This window comes from Monodon monoceros, unplaced genomic scaffold, assembly GCF_005190385.1.
Source record: "Monodon monoceros isolate NGI ecotype Baffin Bay Population unplaced genomic scaffold, NGI_Narwhal_1 Super_Scaffold_11, whole genome shotgun sequence".
NCBI lineage: Eukaryota > Metazoa > Chordata > Mammalia > Artiodactyla > Monodontidae > Monodon > Monodon monoceros.
The window spans coordinates 1,698,425-1,719,366 of NW_021703767.1; the positions used below are offsets into that span (position 1 = coordinate 1,698,425).

Consider the following 20,942-nt stretch of genomic DNA (forward strand, 5'->3'; position numbering starts at 1 on the left):
GTGCATCCCTGTCCCCGTGTCCAGCCTCTGCTCTCGCACACCAGGCTCCCGGCCACTCCCGACACCCCAGACACGGGCCTGCACCCGCACTCCCCTCTCCATCCATCTAGGGGACTCTCTCAGTCCACATCACGTCCATCCACGTAGGCCCTGGAGACGCCCTAGCCCCTCGCTGGGGGGGGCTGGCTCTCAGGGACACAGCTCAGAAGATGCCCATCGGCAGGAGAGACCGAAGTGCCAGAGAGGGAGGCTGAATGGTGCCAGAGAACCCACGGGAGGAGAGGGCCGGACCTGGGCTCAGAGCCGCGCTCCCTCAGCTAGAGGGCACAGGGGCTATGGCTGCAGGAACGAGAGCCACCCTGGAATCCTGGTTGGGGTCTGAAGACCCTCAGTGGCACCACTGCCCCCCACACACCCATTAACTTGCTGTCACAGCAGAACAGCTGCTGGGCCACCGGGTGGGTGGTGGGGAAACCCGACGGCCTCTTGCTGAGCTGCGCGAATCACGGACTCCCGGGTACAGGCTCAGAGGAGGGGACCCCGGACAGAGCTGCACCCAGAGACCAGCCGGGGGCCTGGTGGGCGACACGGTCCTCCTGCCAGGGTCAGCCTACTCCAACCCCAGAGCAGTGACAGGGTCGTGGGGGGCAGAGGGCAGATTGACGGCTCAGAATCTGAGCGGTTGGGCCTGCTTGGCTAGGACAGGCCCAGGGCCTTCCACACCCCAATTCTGTCACCACAAGGCCTCTGGGGTGCACGCCGGCCTTCGGTCCTGCAAGGAGCTGCCGCCCTTGAGCTGAGGTCCTGTGCACTCCCGTCCCCAGCCCCAGGCTCAGCTCGGGGCCCAGGGCTAGGGGCAGGTGCGCGCCTGAGACACCCACCTGGGAGCCGTGTCTGACCCCAACCCCTGAGGTCTGCAGGGAGACCCAGTCTAGCCTCCGAGGCAGCCCCAGCCCTGGGCCTGGTGCCCCCCAGGATGCAGTACGTGCTCAATTAGTGCTTACACTCCGAAGAGCCCCTGAACCCGTTTTCACAACCGCAAAACAAGGTACTAGGAGGGAGAATTCCCTCTAAAAGGCAAGGACCGGCCTCTGTCGTTCAGAACCAAGGATAGAGTCTGAGCTGTGCAGGGCAGCGACCACAGGCGGGTGGTGCTCCTTTGCTGGGTGGAATGCACAAAGGCGCGCAGGGCCCCGGGACGGCGGGCGCGGGCTCACCCCGGGCAGAACCCAGTGCTCTGAGACGGAGCGCTTCACCACCAGCACCTCCAGCACCTTCTTTATGCCCTTCCTGCAGATGGCACCGTCCTGGCTCCGCCTCCAGCTGCAGGAGGGATGGTCTGATGTCAGCCCCTCCCCCGCTGCAGGGGAGGCCAAGGCACCCCCCCCACTCCTGAGCACCTGCTCCAGGGGCACAGAGATAGTAACCACCGCTCCCATGACTGCTGGTCTGACTAGAATGGGTAGGCCTTTTGGGAGAGTACTTTTCTATCAAAAGCCTTAACGAGGCACGTGCCCTGGACCCAGCCCTTCCACCTCTGGGACTCTTTGGAAATGACGGGTAGATGGATATGGAGTTTCATTTTGTCTGCGTAGTGAGCCCTGGCCCTGGCTTTGTCCCTCCCCCAAGGGGCCTCTGAGGGAGGGGGACCCACAGGGAAATGAGGGTAGCCTGGGGGCAGGAAGGGCCTGGGCTTTCCTAGGGGCACAGACGCTCCTGCCCTGTGTTTTGGGGCGCACCCGCGCTTAGCCAGGCCGCTACGGGGCAGGGCGCGTGGCGCACGCTGTGTGCTCATCCGGGGCTACTCACCGGGTGACCACGGGCTGCAGGGTGTGGTTGGGGCCAAAGCAGCTGAGGTCCCCGCGCCCGCGCAGCCCTGTGCGGCCCATGGGGTTCCTGGGCGGACAGGGGTCTGCTCAGCCTGCCGCCTGCAGCTGGAGAGCCAGGCCGGGGCAGCAGGCGGGGCCTCTGACGGGGCACGTGCCGGTTCCGCCCACACCTGCCCCGGCCCAGGATGGACGGGAGCAGGGAAGAGGCCACCGTATGGAGCCCTGGAGAGGACCCCCGACACCCACGGGCCCCTTGACCGGTCTGGCCGACTCTGCATCACCCACTGGGGCTGTCCACCCCGAATCCTGTCCCTGGGGGACTCCAAGGCTTCAGGTCACCTTGGCATGAGTTGGAAAGGAAAGGGGTCTCCTTGGGAGCAGAAGCACAGCCCCGCCGCAGACCCCCCCCAGAGAGTGCCTGACCGACCATCGTGCTGTGTCCGAGGGCCTCGGCCGGCCTGTGACCTGGCACCCAACGGTCCCCCCTGCCCCGCCATGACACTCCGTCCTGCTCTCGTCCTGAACACCACGTCCCCCTAGTCCCCTCCCCTGTCTAGGGCTGGAGACGCTCCTGGTCACGTCTGTTCTCCTGCCCCACCCGTCTCCTACCACCTCCTTCCACAGCCTCTGCTCCCTGTTCCAGAACCTTCCCCAGAGGCCCACCACACACCTCCTCCCCCAGGTGCCCTCAACGACCACCTGCTCCATGGAGCCCACACGTCCCGGCCATCTGTGGTCCCTCCACAGAAGCTGACTGCCCCTTCCTCGGCCTCCGCCCTGTGGTGCTGCTTCCCCAGCAAACCCCATCAGAGGAGGCCCTCTGACCTCCAAACCCCAGGCTGGCACACAGTAGGCGTCCACTAAGTGCTTGCTGGGCCTGACGCCATGGGTCACCTGACATCTTTATGTTGATTCTTCACCTGTACAGTGGGGCTCAGTGCCCATCCCTACAGAGAACAGACCTGGAAACATCTCCGTCCCCTACACGTAACCCCAGGGGCCCTTTAACAGCTCTCACGATCGGTGCAGCTGGCAGCCGGGCGGTCCACGTCTTACCCCATTTCCACACCACAGAAACGGAAGCCATAAAGGTTACATCGGGGGACGAGGGCACAGCGCCCAGGCCAGCGGGACCGGCCCACGGCCCCCGCCTCCCCACGAAGGAAACGCCTTATGTGGGTGTTTCTTTTCTTCCGTATTTTGTTTGTTTTTATCAGAAAAGCGCCCACATTGCCGGAGAGGAAACCTGACCCCAGAAGGAGACCCCCAGAGGCCGCAGAGAAGGGCCAGGCTGCACTCACAGAGGGAGCCCATCCTGCACAGCGTAGACCCCGTGGAAGCTGCGCCGGTCCAGGCATCCATCCACCGCGTTGTAGCTGATCCTGGACAGAGGCTCCAGGGCGCTGGGAGCGAGAGGAGAGGTCGCGTGCCCGACAAAGATGGCGGGATGCAGAGCGGCCGCGGTGACCCCTCAGGGGGTCCACCACGAGGGCCCCTCCCCGGCCGCAGCCCTCCCAGCATGGCCCAGCCCCCAGGGAGGATGGGCCACCCGTCCAGGCAGGAAGCAGGGCACTCACTCCCCCACAGGGTCCACCAGGTCCTTGTTTTTCCTGTCGGCTGTGTAGAAGGGCGGGCTGTAGATAAGGAACTCCGTCTGCACGACACGGGGGCTCCCCTCAGTCGGTCACCACCCCAGGTCAGCTGGCACCCAGGATGGCTGACCTCAGAGCCCAAGACCCTGGGACGGCCCAAAGGGCCTGGGAGCCCGAGCTCAGCAGACCTGAGCACGCACACACCCGGCCCAGCCCCCAGGATGGGGGTGAGGGGCTAGGCTGGGCTCTAGAGGGGAGAAGGGGTCCCACTGGCAGAGACTGGGGAAGAGTAACAGCCTGGAATGTTCCAAGGAAAACTAGAGAGAAGAGCGGGGGGGTACCGACATGCCTCAACCATCTCTCTCTCTCTCCACCTCCAGCCTCCCCGGCACTCAGAAACAGGGCAGGGACCGTTCACTGGGGACAGGGGGTCGGAAAAGCAGGGCAGTCGGCTGTGTGTGGATGGAGGCGCACCAGCATCCTGGCTCAAACCCCAGCTCCATCCCCTCTGGCCACATGCCTCCGTTTTCTCATCTGTTGTCATGTCCCTGTGAGGCCGCAGCGGGCTCATCCAGCCCAGGGGGCTGGACTGCTCGCCCCCAGGACACCGGGCCCCTGCAGCCTGGTGGATGCGGCAGAACAGGCACTCACCTCCCAGGGCACCTTCTCGTTGGGCACTGGGAAACGCTGGACGGGGCAGTTGGGGTAGAGGAGGTGCCTGGCATCCACGTGGTAGGCGTCGCCCGGGTCCTCCACCTTCAGCCCGCCGTCCAGCTCAGGGTCCCGCCCCACCGAGGCCTTCTGGGGTGCTGGGAATGGGAACAGCCCCACGGAGCTGTGGGCAAAGCTGGGCCCGGACTTGGGTTCCAGGCGCGCAGGACAGGGCCATCCTCTATGGTCCTTTCCCCCAAACTTCTGGGCTGCCTCTACCTCCCCCAGCCCGGATTGAATGCCAGCCCCAAAGCACTGCGGCCCAGGAGGACAGAGACCTGGGGTCAGGCAACCACCACCTTGGACAGCTCCCAGCAGAGCTCTCAGTACTTAGCTGGACGCACAGGCCCTTACAGAAGCTTGTCCAGCTGAGGAGAGCTCACTGCTCCTTCCGGGCCAGCAACACCCCAGGAGGGTTACTCATGCCCATTTCTTGGCCGACTGCAAATGTAGGAACAAAGCCTTGCTTTCTGTCACCCAGTCAACGTGACTGGGCCTCGGGCATCTGCTGGAGCTGCCCCCACTTTGTAGCTTGATGCACAGGAGGATGGGGCTGTGGGCCAGGCGACCTCTGGAAGTCCCCAGCCTGGTCAAGCAGGGGACTTGGCCACACTCTGCACATGTATCTGTGGGGTGGACCATGCTCCCCGAGGCACTGGGCCTGCTGCATCTCCTCCCCACAGACCGCCGGACGCAAAAGAGCACAGGTGGTAGAGACCAGCAGCTGGTACAGCCACCCACTCACCCAGGGTGGGGACGCCCTCCTCCGAGCCAAAGCCGCTGTCCCTCAGGGCTTTCATGATCCAGTGCAGCGCTCTGGCCGTCTGGGCCACCTGGAAGGCACGTCCCAAACAAGATTTGGTCAACACCTGCCCCCCCACACGGAATGCCCAGCTCCCACCCACCCTGTTCCACTGTGTCGCAAGGCACAGGCCCTGGGGCCAGAGCACCCAGAGTGAGGAGGGGAACCCAGGGCAGGCCCACGGGGTTGGGGGGCACAGGGTCAAGGCACAGCAGGAGGGGCACGGAGGGGTGGGGACCTGGCCTCTGCCTGTCCACCCCTCCTTGTCCTGGGGTCCCAAGGCCTCCCTGACCAAAGCCCCTGCATCCACCTCCTTCACTGTGCCTATTGAAGTACATTGTGACAATGAACCTTTATGTCTGTGCCTCCCCCTGACTGGGAATCCTCAAGGATGAGATAATGCCTGCCACCCCGACATTCTCAAGGCCAGCTTTGGACAGGCACGGAGGAGGCACACAGGAAACGTGGGATGGATGGATGGATGGATGGATGGATGGATGGATGGACAGTTAAATGGATAGATGAATGGATGAATGACTGGATGGATGACTGAATGGATTGGATGCATGAATGGATGGATGGACAGATAAATGGATAGATGGATGAATGACTGGAAGGATGGATGGATGGATGAATGAATGGATGGATGGATGGATAGATGGATGGGCAGATGGATCAATGGATGGTTGGATGGATGGAGGGGCAGATGGATGGTTGGATGGATGGATGGATGACTGAATGGATTGGATGCATGAATGGATGGATGAATAGATGGATGGACAGATGGATGGCTGGACAGATAAATGGATAGATGGATGGATGAATGAATGGATGGATGGAAGAATGGATAGACGGACGGACGGATGGATGGATGGGCAGATGGATCAATGGATGGTTGGGTGGATGGAGGGGCAGATGGATGGTTGGATGGATGGATGGATGGATGAACTAAAACACATTACTGTCCCTCAGCATCACTCAGGCACCTGAGCCCAGCTGGCCTATGAGGCAATGACTCTTGGATGTGAGGCCACTCAGGGCTGCCCAGCTGATGGGGGGGCTGTCAGTGGACATTGAGGGGGGAGGGGCGGGGGGAGGCTGCTCTCCTGTTGCCCACCGGCCACCGCTCTCTCATCTGGAGCTGCTCTGAGACACCCACATGCTGCTTTCTGATGCTGCCCCTCAGTCCAGTTGTCCACACGGACATCCATACGCATCCTTGCTGGCCCCACGGCCTCCCTCCCTCCCAGCATGGCTGGCAGCCTGAGAAAGCAGCCAAGGGCTGTTAGTAATTTCCACGGCCCCCTCCCAGGTTCCAGGTGCAGAGTCTGGAGACAGCGGCATCTCAGAGGACAGTTCCAAGGAGGCCAGGGGAAGGTCAAGAGTTTGTTCCCTCAGACCAGCCCCTGATGTGGCCGCCACACAGTGCGGTGTGGCAGAGCTCAGGCAGGGGAGCGTTTGGTGGAATTCTCTAGAGGACGGAGAAGGTGCCCCTGCCAGTTGGGAGCAATGGCCCTGATGTCACTGCCCCCTTCTCCTGGGTGGTTTCCCAGTATGTGCACTCTCAAAGCCACCACACCACAGAGCGACCTTCCAGGTCCTTCGGAGCTGTGCCCAGAAACAGAGGTCCCAGCTCGGAACCCACCTGCTCCTCTAGAGAGGCCAGTCTCTGCTCCATGGAGCTCGACTGCTTCAGATGTGCCATTTCCAGCAGGTCCACCATGGTGTCCACCCTGCAAGAGGACACAGCTGAGCCCCGCAGGCCAGCTAGGGGTGGGATGTGAAGGAAGCCTGGTGCCTCTTTGCAGGTGGGTGACCTGTCAGATCCAGCAGCCCAGGCTCTGTTCATGCATCTTCCTCTTAATTTGAAAGTATTTATACCATACGTTTCCGTATAGAATGAGCACCGCCTAGTGGCCCAAGGGGAAGTTCTCGCAGCCAACGGATGCCCCCGGCTCACAGGGCTGCCCCAACAGCCCCGGGCTTTGCGGGGAGCATGGCTGGGCGAGAGGCGCAGGTGTGCAGACGCGCACACGCCTGGCCCCTTGCCTCGATTTGCCACGAGTTCCACAGCCGAGTCACAATGGGGAAAGCTACCGCTGGGCACCACTGGGGACTTTGGAAGGAGGAGGATGCAGCACGGTTGTCTGGGGAATAATTGTTTGGTCTCTGTCTTCTTTTGCTACAACATAGGAATTGCACCCAAGGCGGCCTCTGTTTTTGTATGAAAAATACTTCCAAACGCTTTTGTCTTTTGCGCGGGGGGTTCCTGAGCTGTCTTCCCCCCCACCCCCCGCCCGGTGCCGCGTGTGCTGTGTGACAAAGAGCAAACGTTTCAGGAACCCCGAGGGGACCGCCCTGGTCCCGTACTTGTCACTGATGTCCTGGATCTTCTGCTCCGGCCTCTGCTTCTGCTGGATCTGCTGGTCCTGCAGGTAGTTCTCCTTCAGGTAGATCTCCCAGGACAGGAGGGCCGCCTCCTCGTTCTTCTCTAGCTTGTTCTCTGTCGGGGGAGGGGAGCCTCTGACCCACTCGGGGCCCCGCAGGGAGGGGCCGGGACCCTGAGGGGCCGGAGGAGCCAGTCCGCACCTGCCCCCAGTGGGCAGGGTGGGAAGTCAGTGGCCTGAGCGGTCTGCACGCCCACCGAGCTTCCAGAACTCTCCAAGGAGCTGCTGCCCCCACCCCACCCCGGCTCCGCTGCAGACGCAGCTCTGGGGTGAGGGAGATGGGAGCTTACTGAGCTGCTTGTGTCGCTTGGTGGGGATCTTCAGGATGACCCTCTTGATGAAGAGATGCAGGTGGTTGAGAAGGATGAAGGGGGGCGGCGCAGGGGGCCTGCCCTGGTACTCCTCGATCAGGTCGTGGCGCTGGAACTTCCAGATCTGGTCCGTGCGCTCCTGGACCTGCTGGAACGTGTAGCTGCAGGGGCAGGAAGCACTGGTTACAGGGGAGCACGGGCCACCCAAACACGGTTACGAAAACACCCGTGTCCCTGCCCGGCGTGTCTGCCGTGACGGCCCATGAAGAGCACACACATCACCCAGGGGCGCAACTCCAGATGCAGGGAAAGGCAGCTGAACGGCCAGCCCCAGAATTCTGAGCTTCCTGGGAGCCAAGGGGAGAAGGAAGAAAGAAGACCTAGAGTTTAGGTTCTACAAACCTCGTTAGAGAGTAAAACAGAGCTGCATGTGTTGGGAGAGGGACAGTGTCCTGCACTGGACTCTAAGAGGGGCTCGTCCCTTGGATCTGACAAACAGAAGGGACGGTGTCTTCAACAGGCTGACACATTTATTCTCTGCAACATGTGTGTCTTGTGGATGGACGTCAACTGACCCGAATCCTTGCCAGAGAGAGGCCCTCGGAGGGAGGGAGGGAGGCCAGGCAGGGACACGATGCAGCCCCTGCCCGCCGGCCTTCTGACCTCTCTGTCTCTGTCACAGCCCAGCACAGGTCAGGGTCTCTCACTGTTCAAAACACGTGGTAAATCAGAAAGTGGCGACCTCATCACGCTAGCTGATGAAAGGGAAGAGAAACGGTGCCCAAACCAGGAATTAAGGGATTTTCACCAGGGTCACCACGGGTCCCAGGGGCCCTTCTGCAGAGGCCGGGAGGGGCGCTGAGGGGCTGGCGATGCCCTGAGCCATGGAAAGCAAATACAGGTCATCCTGCATCGTCTGATTTTCAATAAGTGTGACACGCACCTCCACATCTAGAGTCGGGCTCAGCCAGGTCACTGCCCTGCACCCCCTCCCTCCAGGGTGGGAGGAGCGAGACGTCCACGTGCCCCAGCCCGCGGCCTCCGGACATGTGGCCCGTGCACTGGTCCCGCAGCAGCAGTGCCTTGACGGACTCGGCGGTGACCAGAGAGCGTGGCCGCACACGGTCCACCTGGGATGAGCCAGGTCCCGGGTCCCGGGCTCCGCCCCGCCCACGCCCCAGGGGGATGGGGGGAGGGCAAGGGGCGTGCACCCGGCCAGGCTGGCACAGGGCGCTTACTTGAACATGGCGATGAGGAGGTTAAGCAGCAAGATGTTGGTGAAGAGAAGATAGAGGCACAGCAGGGTGACCGTCAGCCACTCGGGGAAGGCGGGCTCCCGCTGGGTTGCGTCGATCTCGGGGCATTTGGGCTTGTAGGGGTCGGTGCCATTGGGGCTGCACTGGTCCAAGTTGAAGTTCACGCCTGCGTCGGGAGTGAGGGGGCAGGTGAACCAGGAAAGCCGAGTGGAAGCACAAGGGTCCTCGGGCGATGACCCCGCAGACCTGGACACCCCCACATCTGGGTGACCTCAGCTGTCAGCTCAGGCGTGAGGGCAGCCCAAAGAGGGGCATCCATCTACACCCAAGCATCCTCGCGGGCAGGAAGTGAGGCTGCCAAGGGAAGCCCAGGAGCCAGACCTGTACTTCAGGTGGGCACGTGCCCCTGTCCGGATCCAACCATCCCACCAGGGCACTTTCTGGGCCCCAGGCGGGGGCAGCACCAGGAGGGGCTGTGTCATCATAAGACACAGGTCCCAACCCTGGGGAGCAAATTGCGGCGGGAAAGAATTCAAAGAGGAAATTAACAACCATCAAAAAGAGAAGGGAGACACAGGAAAGGAAAAACGCTGCAGAGGCAGCATTCCTATATGTGGAACGAGCGATTACAAAACAAAATATAGCCACACAATTGCAGACAAGTAAAGGATAATATTTATCCTTTATTATAATATTTGTAATATAATATTACAAAACATAAATATATATTCTGTTTGTGCATTTAAAAATATCTGAGAAAATATACTCAGTTAATAATGGTTAGCTCTGGGAGGCGGGATTATGAACATTCTTCTTTATACTTAACTTGAATTTAAAATTTTTTTAGCAATGAGTATGCACTGTTCTGTAATCAAATATATTTTTGACAGTGCTACTAATTTTCTAAGATAGAAACTCATTATAATAGCTAGAAATACCTATAATTTTTTAAAAAAGAGATCAAATCAAGAAAATAACCTTCCATTTTAGTAAAGTAAACCCAGAGCAAGCAGAAGGAAGGGAATAATAAAGAGCAGAATGCAAATAAATGAAATAGAGACAAAAACAATAAAGAAAATCAACACAACCAAAATCTGGTTCTTGGAAAAGGTTAACAGAATTACAACCTTTTAGCTAGACTGATGCAGAAAAAAAAAAAAGACTCAAAAGACTAAATCATAGCTGAAAGAGAGGACATTGCAACCAACCTTACAAAAACAGAAAAAACTATAAGGAAATATTACCAAAAAATTGTATGCTAACAAATTAGATAACTTATAAAAAATGGAAAAATTCCTAGAAAGACACAAACTACCAAAAGTGACTGAAAAAGAAGTAGAAAATATAAATAGACCTATAACAAGTAAAGATATTGAATGTGTAATTTTAAGACTTCACACAAAGAAAAGTCCAGGCCTAGATGGCTTCTCTGGTGAATTCTACCAAATATTTAAAGAATAATGAAGACCAATCCTTCATAAGCTTTTCCAAAATATAAAAGAGGAGGGACTACTTTCTAAGTGATTCTATGAGGCCAGTATTACTCTCATACCAGAACCAGACAAAAACATTACAAGAAAAGAAAACTACAGACCAACACCCTTTAAGAATATAGATGCAAAAATCCTCAACAAAATGCTAGCAAACTGAATCCTGCAACATATAAAAAGATTTACACACCGTGACTAAGTGAAATATATCCCAGGAATGCAAAGTCCGTTTAACACCTGAAGATCAATTAATATAATACACCATATTAATAATATAAAGAAAATAAACCATATGAACATTTCAATTGATGCAGGAAAAGCATCTGACAAACCTGACACCCTTTCACAATACACACACTCAAGAAACTAGGAATAGAGGGGAACTTCGTCAACCTGATGAAGGATATTTACAAAAACCCATAGCTCACATTGCACTTAGTAGTGAAGGACTGAAAGCTTTCCCCTACGATCACGGACAGGATAAAGACATTGGTTCTTGATACGTTTCAACACTGTACCAGAGGTTCTAACCAGGACAATTAGGCAGGAAAAAGAAATAAAAGACATCCAGACTGGAAAGGAACAAGTAAAAGTATCTCTATTTGCAGATGACACGATCACAGCAAATCTCCAAAAAATGCACTTAAAAGCTATTAGAACTAATAAAGAAGTTCAGCAAGGTTTCAGGATACAAGTTCAATATACAAAATATAGTGTATTTCTATACACAAGCAGTAAACAATCCAATTAATAAAACAATTCTACTTACAGCAGCATGAAAAAGAATAAAACACTTAGGAATAAATTTAACAGAAGAAGTGCAACTTACACACTGAAAAATAAAAAAATATTATGGAAAGAAATGAAAGATTTAAATAAGTGGAAGACATCACATGTTTACAATCAAAATCCTAGATGCTCTTTTTGGAAAAATTGATAAGATGACCCAAAAGTTCATGTGGACCCAAGGACCCAGAGGCCAAGACAATCTTGAAAAAAAGAACAAAGTTGAAAGACTCATGCTTCCTGATTTTAAAACTTACTACAAAGCTATACTAGCCAGGACTGTGGTATTGGTACAAGGGTAGACACATAGATCAACGGAATAGAACTTAAAGCCTACAGATAAACGCTTTCATTCATGGTCAATTGATTTTTGACAAGGGTGCCCAGACAATTCAATGAATAGTCTTTTCAACAAAGGGTGCTGGAACAACTGAATACTTCCTGTAAAAGAATGACTCTTACATTGTATACAAAATTAATCTAAACAGATCAAAGGCCAAGAGTAGGTGCTAAAGCTATAAAACTTTTAGAATAACACCATAGGCATAAGTCTTCCTGACCTTGGCTTGGGCAGTGTGTTCTTAGATATGACACCAAAAGCACAAATGATCAAAGAGATTGACAAGGTGAGCTTCAACAAAACTGAAAACTTTTGTGTTTCAAAGGACAACATAAAGAAAGTGAAAAGACAACCCACAGAATGGCGAATAACTTGCACATCATATATATGATAAGGGACTGGTAACCATATGTAAGGAACTCTTACAACTCGATGAAAAGACCAATACCCACTTGAAAAATGGGCAAAGGATAGAAACAGATATTTTTCCAAAGAAGATGGCTCAGTAATCACATGAGGAGATGCTCGACATCATTGGCCATCAGGGAAGTGCAAATCAAACCACAGTGAGATACACTTCCCGCCCAGTAGGGTGGCTAGAATCAAAAAAGACAGATAATAACAAGTGTTGGCGAGAATGTGGAGAGATTGGAACCTCATATATTGCTGGTGCAGTTGCTGTGGGAAACAGTCTGGCAGCTTCTCAAAAAGTTAAACACAGAATTACCATGTGACCCAGCCATTCCACTCCCAGGTATACGTCCAAAAGAAATGACAACGTGTCCACACAAAAATTTATAGAAAACGTAGTCACATTAGTCATAAGAGCCAAAAAGTAGAAACCACTCAAATGTTCACCAACCTATGGATGGATAAACAGAACATGGCAAATCCAACCAATGGACTATTATTAGGCAACAAAAAGGAATTAAATGCTGATACAGACTACTGTACGGACGACTCTTGAAAACATTATGCTAAGTAAAAAAACCAAGACCCAAAAGACTATGTATTACATGATCCACTTTATATGAAATGTCCAGAAAAGGCAAGTTCTATAGAGACAGAACGTCGATTAGAGGTCACCTATGGTTGAGGGGAAGGGGGAAGGGGAGTGACTCCTAATGGGCACTGGGTGTCTCTTTGGGGTGATGCAAATGTTCTAAAATTAGATTCTGTAAATATACAGAAGTGCAGCGGACACTTAACGCCGCTGAGCTTTACGGTAAGTGAATTAAATCTCAATGAGGCTCTTCAGGAGAACAAGCTCAGTACGCAGAGCGAGTTCTCTGCGTCCAGAGAAGGAGGACTTATCTCTGCCTGCAGTGGGAGGAACAGAAGGAATAGGACAGCATCTAATGCTGGGGGGTGGGGGTCAGCCGATGCCCCAGGGCCCCATCTCCCCGAAGCTGCGAGGTACGGCTCAGGCTCCGCCAGCTGGCACCCTCCCTGCTCAGCTGGACCCAGCGTGCACCTGTCTCTTTTGGCCACAGGCACTGCAGGAGCCACGGCCCCCGGGCCCTCCCTGCCCCACTTCCGTGAGCTTGCAGGACCCCCGCTGGGCTGGCCCCTCCTTTCCCAAGGCTGTCAGGGCCCATCGTACCGTCGATGTAGGCCGGGATCTGCCCGAAGATGGTGAGATACGAGTGGTAGACGACCCCCCGGAAGATCCACTCCACCCGCCTCTCATTGTGGATGAGGATGGCCTGCTTGGCCACCCCGAAGGACACGACCCACACGGCCAACAGGAAGAGGAAAAAGAAGACATCCTTCATCTGCGGGGACAGGGAGACACCAGGCTGCAGCCCCACACCCTCACTGCCCACAGGTGGGCTCCTGTGTGCCCTGCAGTGGAGGGGGATTCCATCGACGCCCACGGCATGGATGTCTAGAGCCAGGAGCTCCGGGGGAACAGCCCTGGGGCTTCCCCAACACCTCAAAGGTGCGCTGGGCACCCCCTGAAGTGCAGGAAGGGTCCAACGTGACCATGACCCAGGAGGGGAGTGATAGGAGCTGTAACCGGGATCAGGAATGAGCTGTGGAGATCAGGCAAGGTTGCCTGGAGGAGGCAACATACAGGCAAAGACCCGAGACGGGCGTGCCCGGGGGTGGGAGCCCAAGGGGCAAGGCTGGGACTGGGGATCTTACGGGGTGTGCCGAAGCCCTGGGGCGCCTCACTTGGAACTGGCATCAGGGGCCCCTCGTCCCCTTACCATCCGCTTCACGATGATGATCTTGGGCCCCAGCGTCTTGCTGATGGTGAAGATGTGCATCAGACGCAGGCAGAACATGATGAAGTCCAGGGAGAGGACGATGCGCCCGGGGTACAGCAGCGAGGGGATGAGCCTGGCCGGGCAGAAGCAGGGGCCTCAGCCGGCCGCCCCAAGGGCCTGGCCCCGGCCTCCTGCTCACCTGCCCCAGTCCAGGGGCAACCCCGGGACCCCAAAGCACTAAAGCTGGGTGTGAGCTCAGGGGCAGCACCTCCAGGAGGGTCTAGAAGCCCAGCCACGGGCAGGGAAGCCACAGGCCGCGTGGGCGTCCCGGGAACCAGAGGCTGAGCCGGGCAGTCTCGCCTGGTGGAGAAAGCGGGTCATGGCAGGGCAGACACGCACAGCCTTGACGGGCAGTGGAGAGGTCAGAGCCCCAGGCTGGGATGCAGGCGCACACACGCGGCAGCCACCCGCAGTGACAGAGCCCCGAGTCTCTGCCCTGGTTCCCTCACCATCCCCAGGCGGGGGCAGGGCACCCTCGGGACAGATGTGTCCAGAGAGGAGCTGAGCCCCGCGGGGGGGCCCTGGCCTGTGGCCTCATCCGGAGCCGGCCCTGTGGGGCGGCTGCCTCAGACGGGACGGACGGACCGGGCGCCACACGGGGAGGCTGCTCACCGGCAGGTCAGCCCTGCCATGAAGAGCAGGATAGCACAGATGTCCAGCTTGTTCCAGAAATCGCTGAAGTACAGGAGCGCCATCTTCATCAGTCCACACTCGTCCGGGTCGTAGAAGAGCTGGGAGGGGACACAGCGGGACCGGTGCCTTATCCCGCTCATGGCGGCAACCAGCAAACCACGGCTTCCTGGGGAGGGGCCGCGGGCAGGACACGTGGCCTCCGCTCGCCCCAGCCTCAAGCGAAGGTGTCAGGGGCCAGCTCCCCTCCCACGGGGCGTGCTCCCCGCCCCCTGCAGCGGCCCCCAGAGGAGGGAGAGACGGCAGAGGGACCGCGGCCCTGCTTGGCCTGCCCCGCAGGAGTCCCCACCCCAGACCCCAGCAGCTGGGTGCGCGGGGCAGGCGGCCCCGTAGAAGCAACCGGGTCCCCTCCCCGGCACCGCTGGGCAGACTCCGGGAGAAGGGCCTGCCCTCTGTCCTGGGGCTGCCCGCGGTGAGGCCGGGGCCCAGGGACCGGGGGCTTCTGCTGCAGGAGGCCGTGCGGGACGAGGCGAGGCCCGCAGAGCCAGCGCGGCCCCAGGCCTGGCTGCCCACCCTGCACCTCCTTCCTGGGGACCCTGATGGTGCCTTAGGGTCCCCCGCAGGCGGTGGTGTTGACGCATGTGAGCTAAGCTGGCTTTATCTTGGGGCTCGTGGCTGCCAAGTTCAGAGAGCAGGGGCGAGTCTGAGCGGGCGTCTCTCAGCGGGCCGGCCCCTCCCCACCCCAGCTGAGGGTCATGTTCGCTGGCTGCCTCCAGGTACTGGCAGGTGGGGACAGTGTGGGAATGGGGTTGGGGGGGCGGACAAGCCGTGAGGATCAGCCTTTCCCTCTGCCCCGGGCCCCCGAGGAGGCCTCCAAGCCCGGAAGGGGTCTTTGTTCACCAGGTCGTCTCACAGCGGGACTCAGGATGGGGCCTGGACCGCGCAGGGCCAGCTTGGCCTCCAGGGGGGCTGGACACTGTGGTGGGCCACCCCTCAGCACCTGACCGACCCCCGGGAAACACCCTGCCCACCGAGGGGAGGGGGCAACAGGAGCTCTGTGTCTAGAATCCTTGGACGGACGCTGCCGCGCACCTCGACCCTCGGCCGATGTTAAGCTGTGGCCTCGTGTGCCGGCTCAGGGCGCTGGGGGCGCTTCTGGAGAATTCCCAAACCCAAGAGTAGTCTCGGGACCCCACAGTTTGCAGTGCCCTTCACAGCGCGGCCGGGGTCTCACACGCCCCCCGAGTCCAGGAGGCCACGTGGTGAGGGCACCCCGTTCGGGGTGATCAGGGAGGGTTTCAAGCAAAAAGCAGCGCCTGGGGAGGGGTGGCCAGGTGGAGGAGGGGCAAGGGCCGGTGTGGCTGCTGGACCGCAGGCCGCCCTTTCCAAGGGGCACTGCCCGCTCTCAGAGGCCCCATGAGTCTCGCCGGGGATGGCACTGGGCCAAGGGCCACCGGGAGAAAGTGCCCGAGCCCAGGGAGCTGCCCGGGGGCGGGAGGGTCAGTGGTGGGGCTGGGGCTGGGCAGGGCCCTACCTGCCGCAGCTCCTCGCACACCAGGGAGCAGAGCCAGAGGTAGATGAGGCACTCGCAGCCCGAGGGCCTGGGCTGGAAGTCCACCATGAGCACGTAGGCGAAGAGGCAGAGGAAGGCGAAGTAGGACAGGATGTTCAGGTGGAAGACGACCACGGGCGCGCTGAAGAAGGCGCGGATGCGGGCCAGGCCCCCCTCGGCCTGCAGCCGCCTGTCCCTGGGGGCAGACACGGGGTGGGGCCGCGGCCGTGAGGCGCCTGACGGTGACACAGGCCACAGCGCAGAGAAGGGAGGCCCAGGACCCGCATGCGGCTGCTGCCCCTGCACGCATGGCTTCAGCGGGGGCTCAGCCAGACGGCCCCACGGAGGGGTCCCCAAATGGCCCTCGGGTTCCTTCCGGGCTGTAACAAAATACTCAGGCCACGGTGGATAGTGCGGACAGGGTGGCGCTCGGCCCCCCGTGGGTACTAGGGGACAGCAGGTCTCAGCCCTGGGGGGCCCTCCCCCAAGCGTGATTCCCCTCCGTCCTGGAATCAGTGGCAGCGGTGAGGACCCCCGAGAGAGGGTGCTTGGGATGGAAGGTCCGGACCCCCGGGCCCCCAGCCCCCGGACCCCACCGCAGCCAGGCCGGCACCTGAAGGAGATGAGGCCCGTGTAGAGCAGCGGGAAGGCCAGCATACACAGGGCCAGCTGCCAGAGCCCGTTGTCCACGCAGAGCTGACCCCACCACACCTTGGTCAGGAAGGCCTGCGGACACGGGTGCCGGTGTCAGCGCAACGGGCGGCCCCCACCCCAGACCCCGTGCTCCCTGAGGCCGAGGAAGAGGCTCCCTGTGGGCAGGGCGGGGCCAGCTCTCCCAGACAGAAGGGGCGGAGAGCAGGGCTCAAGCCCAGGACTTCCGTCCCCCCGTCTCCCACCAGCTGGCCCCTCTGAGCTCTCTCTGGGGGTCGGGGGGTGTGGACAGGACCCCCTCCCCGCCACGTCCCTGGGATCCAGCACGGCTGGCACACGACAGTGCTGTGGACGTGGTGACAGCAGGAGGCTGTGCTCCAAGGAAGCGCCAGGGTTCCGAGGGACACCCACTGTGTGCCACGCGCGCCATGTCACCAAGGAAACACCAGAGCACCCTGCACTCGGTGCTCCAGGAGGATGCCCCGCCCCCCACGTACCCCTCGCGAGGCCCCAGGTAGGGGGGTGGGCGTCTGAGTCCTGTCCCTGGGACCTCCTGGGGGCCTGCTGGGGGCTCCCACATAGGGCCCTCCTGTGCCGTCTGTGTGAGTGGGAGGCCGCGTCTGCCCCTGCAGCAGCGCGGCAGGTGTTTCTGGAAGGTCACCTGGATGCCCCCGTGAGACACGAACTTCATGTCCTTGGCCTCCAGGGCCAGCTGCAGGCAGGTGGTCTTGCCCCAGGCCTCCGACACGCGGACCAGCAGCTTCTGAGCTCTCTCCTCATCTTTGCGGTAGCACTCGGTGAAGACCCCTGCATGGGAGGAAGCCCGCATCACAGCAGCCGGGTCCCCAGCAGTGACAGCCGAGGACAGTGTCAGAGCAGGGCCTCTCCAGGTGACACAGCCTGAACACGGATGGCGCTGAGACTCGGGGCGAGGACCCCAGGGGGACCCATGAGGAGCTGAGCCCAGGCCCAAGGCCGTGGCCCCAGGAACTCACCGATGGCTCTCTGCTCAAACTCGTCAGCAAGCAGCAGCATCTCCTCCAAGCTGTCCGTGTCCTCCTCCTTGGACAGCTCCTTCAGGATCTTGCTGCAGGCCAAGGCCGCAGCGATGCAGTCCTGGCTCTGGGCACCAGGGGAAGCCACCGTGAGGACCTGGATGGCCCAGCCCCGGGAGCCCCCAACACACCGCCCAGGGTGATGAGAGCAGAGGCCCCGAGACAGCACAGGCTGTGGAGCAAGTACTTGTGGCTCCTTCCATATAAACCACTGGGCTCACCCAGATCACAGGTAAGCCCTGCTGGTGGCCAGTTTCCTGCACGGGCTGGTGGGAGTGGTCCGCTTACCAGGCAGCCCAGTTGCCTCCCCAGAACGTGGACTGGACACTGGTGCTAGCACAGCCCTGCCAGCACGAGACCCACAGCTCCCCGGGGGTCTGGCTAACCTCATGCATGGAGCACCCTGAAGGGGAGAGGCGGGGACCAGGCCCTCGCACGTCCCTGTCCAAAGCCAGGGTGCCCTGCCTCGGTGGCACTGCCAGTCCCAGGCACCGGAGTGGGGGCCAGGAAGATCTCATGGAGGGTCTCAAAGCTCAGCCCGGAGGCGCTGGGTCTGAGGGCAGTGTCAGCCCAGGCGAGGGGTTGGTGTCAGAGCCTGGAAACCCGGGTTTGGCTTTTCTGCCCCCTGAGCCCCAAGGGGCACACGTGAGGCCACAGTCAGGCCCGGCTCTGTCGCCGACCGCTCCCCCAAGCACCTTGCGCAAGGGCAAACCTCCCAGAACTACGGACAAGCGGGGAGCCACCAGAGCCTCTGCTGGGACCCTGGGGGGAGCGGGCTCTTGAGAGCAGCCTGGAAATGCCAGCACCTAGAAGCGGGGCCTCTCTGAGAAAAAATGACAGAACTTTACTTTCCCGTTACGAGGAGAGTCAGCTCGAACTAAAGGAAAGCCACGCAGGAAGACTTGGGCCTGCGGTGCCCTGTTTCTCAGGGAGCTCCCCGGCAAGTCCCCCGCAGCGGGTGACGAGGCCGCACACAGGCCCAGGGACTAGGACTTGGCAGGCCAGCCGGCAGGCGTTCCCAGACGGCCCGCCAACAGCTCAGGGCAGCAGCACCTGGGAAGCGCTCCTCTCAGTAACAGATTGTGTCTAAGACCCCCAACCATCAGTGGAAAGAGAGGCTGCCCCTCCGGGGATGGAATTTGCCTGTAGAGTCTACAGACCGGGGGGGGCAGGGTGGGGGGCACAGCATGTGCGCTGACCACCAGAACGTGTGGGTCACAGAGGGCGGCCTGCTTGGTGTGTGTGCCAGGTGGGCCTTGGTCCAGACAGACCACAGGGGGAGACTGTGTGGCACTCCTTTCTAAAAATTCTCTTCTTGCCTAGGGCCTAGGGCCAAGCTCTCTGCCCTCCAACCCTGGACACCCCGAGTTCCTTCTGGTGTTGTGGACACCCACTGCCCTCCCTGCATGGCTCTGTGCTACTGACCAACCCCTTGCAGTTGGCTCTCTGGCCAGGAGCCCCAGCTAGAGCCCTGTCACTGGTCCACCCATAGCCGTGCATGCCAGGAAGCGGGTCTGGGTACCTGAGCCCAGATGATTTCTGCCAGCTCCCGGCGGTTCTGGATGATGGCCCAAATGAGAAGATCACGGACAGGGTCCACGGTGAAGGCAACGTGGCCTGATGAACGCTTGTACAGGGACCGGAGACTCACTCCCTGCACCTGGTGAGCAGCGGACAGTTAGAGCCCTCACCTAGGGCCCCACGAGCATCAGAACCCCGGGGCCTATTGAGGGTCCTGAGCTCAGCCTCACCGTCCCTGGAGCATGAGCCCTTCAAACTGCATTTCCAACAACACCCAAATCTTTCTCATGCACACTGGGGTTCTTAAAGCATCATTCTGGAGACGTGAAGACACACCCAAAAAGTGCAATACCCAGTTACCTCCCACACCAATATTTGTAGACCCTTGTTGCTAGCCAGGCACCCCAATGTTTCCTACTCTTATCTGCTGGCATCAAAGCCTTTTTCTATGAAGTTAAATTCTAACACAGAGTCTGTTAATAGATTCATGCTGTGAGTTCCTCAAGGGAACCTATACCATGTCTCCTGCAGAGAAGGTCAGCAAAAAACACCAGACAGACAAAGCCATGTGTGAGTGGAAAGGCCCTGACCCCAAGTGATAATGAGAACCCAGGCTTCCTGGCCCATCAGTAAATAAACACATCCTCAGACAGTCTGGAAACAATTCCCAGAAGCAAACAACACACTTCCCACATCACACACAAAACTGCACTTTCCTTAAGTGATTTTAGAAATCGCCTGAAGACTCATCTTTATAAAAAAAGAAAAATCAGTTCATCTTCTTAAATTACAGACATGGGTCTGTGTGAGCTTCCACTTGAGCACATTCCAACTGGACATCTTAAACACAGTGGAATCAAGAAAAGCAGAACTGTAAATATATAAAACCAAGCCACAGTCACATCATTCTCAGGGGTCAGGAATAGCTCACACAGGACAACGGACAGATTTGCAAACCTGAAGGAAGTGGATAATTTTCTAGCAAGAAAAAAACAAAATCAAATATGATCTTAGAACAGAAAGAAAACCTAAACATCGGGACCATCAGGAAAGAAAATGAGAAAGTTATCAGTTACTACCCAAAAAGGCACCAGGCCCTGATGGACTCCTAGGGGAGTCTGCCAAGCTTGTAAGAAGCAGTGAACTCCGGCCACATAAACTGTTCCAGGACAGAGAAAGAAGAAAGGCTTCCCAATGTTTTTACAAAGCTAACATAAAATTGATACCAGAACCTGACAAATATAACCCCCCCGAAATAAAACTACAATTAAAGACTTAAACATTCTGATGCAAAACCCTGAAAATACTGGGAATCCAACACCATATTGAATACATGTTACCCTGCAGTCGAGTTGAGATTCAAAACAGGAATCAAAAAATAATAACGACCTATAATTCACCAAATTCATAGGTCAAAGAAGAGCAGTTCAACTCCTCAAAAGGCATCTGACAAAGATCGGCACTGAGGCTTCATTTGTAAAAACTTAATAAGTTGGAAGAAGAGGCTCCCTCACATAAATACACACACAAACGCCAGCGTTGTACTTCGTGTTGAGAGGCTGCGGGATTCCCATCAAATAAGGATGCAGACTAGAAAAGCCCCCGTCCTATTGTTGCAACACACATGCATCTCACACAGATACGCGTGGGACATGCTGACCTGGCTACACAGACACCGATTACACCTGTGAGCAGG

At 57.9% G+C, this 20,942-nt stretch overlaps 1 protein-coding gene across 2 annotated transcripts in view; it reads right to left on the minus strand.

The window, feature by feature from the left end:
- Window positions 1-20,942, minus strand: part of TRPM2 (transient receptor potential cation channel subfamily M member 2) — a 42,693-nt gene that overhangs the window by 3,114 nt on the left and 18,637 nt on the right. Inside the window, exons 12-29 of one of the 2 annotated variants that reach the window (XM_029214813.1) lie at window positions 19,248-19,385; window positions 17,666-17,792; window positions 17,332-17,477; window positions 16,633-16,745; window positions 16,002-16,215; window positions 14,450-14,568; window positions 13,778-13,910; window positions 13,168-13,339; window positions 8,931-9,114; window positions 7,672-7,853; window positions 7,305-7,437; window positions 6,580-6,667; window positions 4,878-4,965; window positions 4,073-4,230; window positions 3,407-3,483; window positions 3,131-3,232; window positions 1,810-1,896; window positions 1,218-1,323 (exon numbers count right to left, since the gene is read on the minus strand). In XM_029214813.1, the coding sequence (XP_029070646.1) occupies window positions 1,218-1,323; window positions 1,810-1,896; window positions 3,131-3,232; window positions 3,407-3,483; window positions 4,073-4,230; window positions 4,878-4,965; window positions 6,580-6,667; window positions 7,305-7,437; window positions 7,672-7,853; window positions 8,931-9,114; window positions 13,168-13,339; window positions 13,778-13,910; window positions 14,450-14,568; window positions 16,002-16,215; window positions 16,633-16,745; window positions 17,332-17,477; window positions 17,666-17,792; window positions 19,248-19,385 (2,367 nt within the window). The remainder of the gene's footprint in view (window positions 1-1,217; window positions 1,324-1,809; window positions 1,897-3,130; window positions 3,233-3,406; window positions 3,484-4,072; window positions 4,231-4,877; window positions 4,966-6,579; window positions 6,668-7,304; window positions 7,438-7,671; window positions 7,854-8,930; window positions 9,115-13,167; window positions 13,340-13,777; window positions 13,911-14,449; window positions 14,569-16,001; window positions 16,216-16,632; window positions 16,746-17,331; window positions 17,478-17,665; window positions 17,793-19,247; window positions 19,386-20,942) is intronic. The other variant, XM_029214814.1, reaches the window with a different exon arrangement.